Below are 2,092 nucleotides of genomic sequence, written 5' to 3'. Positions count from 1 at the left end.
TGTGTGCAGATCCTGCCGCCCCCCATCTCCTGAGTAAGATTATGAGGGTATTTTACAAAAAATTATTTTCTGGCGGGAATTTCCATAAAGGTGTTTTTAATAGCTGTAAGCATCTCGCTTGCAAGGATGCGTGGTGTTTTGAGAGGCCACAAGGTGTCGCTCTTGCTCTTGAAATAGTGACTCAGCATCCTTTCCTTCTTCAGTGATAGGTCAGTAAAGCTGCCATCTTATCTGTTAGTGTTGGTTTAACCTTGAAACAGACACATTTGCTCCAAACCTACAAGTGGGAGGAGAGTGATTCCCCTCCCACTTGCAAGGAACACTGATTGCTGCTTATTAAGTTCTTAATTTGGAGGATCAGTTTAATAAAGTAGCTTGAGTGTGTTTTTCAAGAAAGTAAAACATTATGGTGTTGATTCCTGAAAAGCTGTCCAAAACATCATTTTTTGTTTTTAATAAATAAGTGAAGGACTGAAGATTGTTTTTCTCCTACGCTAAATCATTTGCTTACTTTCTTACCATAGCATAGCACGAAACAATTTAAATAAAATATTACACTACAATACTGTGGGTTTTGGGAAATGTATTCCATGGTTCTTACTGTAATTCTTCCAGCCATCACTCAAAGGTTTTCACTGTATTTCCTAAATGTAAAGTGCTTGTTAATTTTAGCTGGAGGAGAGCAGGAACGTTCAGAAGCAAATGAAGATTCTGCAGAAGAAGCAAGCCCAGATCATGAAAGAGAAAGTTCATTTGCAGAGTGAACACAGCAAGGCTATCTTGGCAAGAAGCAAGCTCGAGTCTCTTTGCAGGGAACTTCAGCGTCACAATAAGACGTTAAAGGTGAGTTGGTTCCTTTTTCTGTTTTTCAGGAGAGACTGACTTAGCTGAATTTATAGTCACCGTGTATCTATTTGAACTTAATCCTTGTGTCTCCTTGGAGACAGCCGCCATTCTATTTTGCTTGGCCTGATGCTTCTTACCACACCTCGTACTTGCTCATGGAGAATATAGATGAGGTTGATGTTTAGACCACAGCTTTCCTGCTAAGAGCCATGGCTTAGAGAGCTCAAATTTTCAGTTTCTGGCTGAGCACTGAAGTCATTTTTTAGCATGTGTGAAATGTGGACCGAAATGAGTAGGAGCAGACTTGAGGGAAGGGAAAGGCCCCATTGAGCTCCTCAAGGGCTGTTCACTGGCTGCATTGCCAGCTGCCCTTGCCCATTCCAGCTCCCCATTGACAAGTAGAAGAACACTTATTCCTTGGTTGATTAAAAGATGAGGCAGTGGGTACCCAAAAGGTAGTTGGTACCAATAAGGGAAGAAGAGAAAGGGGCAGGGATGCAGGTGGGCCTGTCCTCATGTGACTGAGCGGGATCGCTCATCAGACTCCCCCAGCACGCCAGACACCCAAGGTCCTAGAACACAGGAATAGGAACCCTCAGGAAATGGACCTTCACCTGATGGGGAAGCCGTTAGTTTTTCTTTGTTTTTGAATCCTTGGATTTCATTGTTCATGAAACTAGGTAGTATTTTCCCCATAGCAGCAAATTCACTTTGATTGGACTGATAATGCTGTAGACACATAAAGGTCTCTTAGCACTTGTATCTGAGCAAGAGTTGGGACTAAGCTTTTAAGATACATGTTCCTTTTGCCCCTTGCTGTCTAGGGAGTAGAAGGGATAACCCCGAAAATAAGGTGCAAGAAGGGATTTCCCTCTTCAGGCTGATTTGAGATGCTGCCCTGTGAGACCAGTGAGAGCAGGTATTTGGGAAGCCTGCGTGGAGGTAGCTGGCTGCCTGGGGAAGCTCCTTCGTCTCAGCACGGTGGGCTTTAGATGGCCACAGAGCGCTTTAGATGGCCACAGGGCACTTTAGAGCGGGGCAGCCTGTGTCTCTGATTATCTGTTTAGGAGAACCTGGTTGCTTTCAAATGAGAGCCTTCCAGTCGTAAATAAAGGGAAGGAATTCCAGTTTAGAAGCACCACTTCAGGGCAGCAAGCAGTGAACCCCCATGGCAGCAGTGTCTTTTGTGAGCATCTTATGTCTAGGTCTGTACCATTAACAGAAATTTTTTGGGGTAATAAGGAAG

General features: G+C 43.9%; 1 protein-coding gene across 1 annotated transcript in view; it reads left to right on the top strand.

Annotated features, from left to right (window-relative positions):
• TXLNG (taxilin gamma) overlaps positions 1-2,092 on the top strand; it is a 56,524-nt gene that overhangs the window by 41,692 nt on the left and 12,740 nt on the right. Inside the window, 1 exon segment of the mRNA XM_010830668.1 lies at positions 673-843. Coding sequence (XP_010828970.1) covers positions 673-843 — 171 coding nt within the window.

The sequence above is a fragment of the Bison bison genome, unplaced genomic scaffold (assembly GCF_000754665.1).
Source record: "Bison bison bison isolate TAMUID 2011002044 unplaced genomic scaffold, Bison_UMD1.0 scf7180017864518, whole genome shotgun sequence".
In the NCBI taxonomy this organism is placed as follows: Eukaryota; Metazoa; Chordata; class Mammalia; order Artiodactyla; family Bovidae; genus Bison; species Bison bison.
The sequence above is the reverse complement of the archived record's forward strand: the minus strand, read 5'-3'. Positions and strand labels throughout refer to the sequence as shown.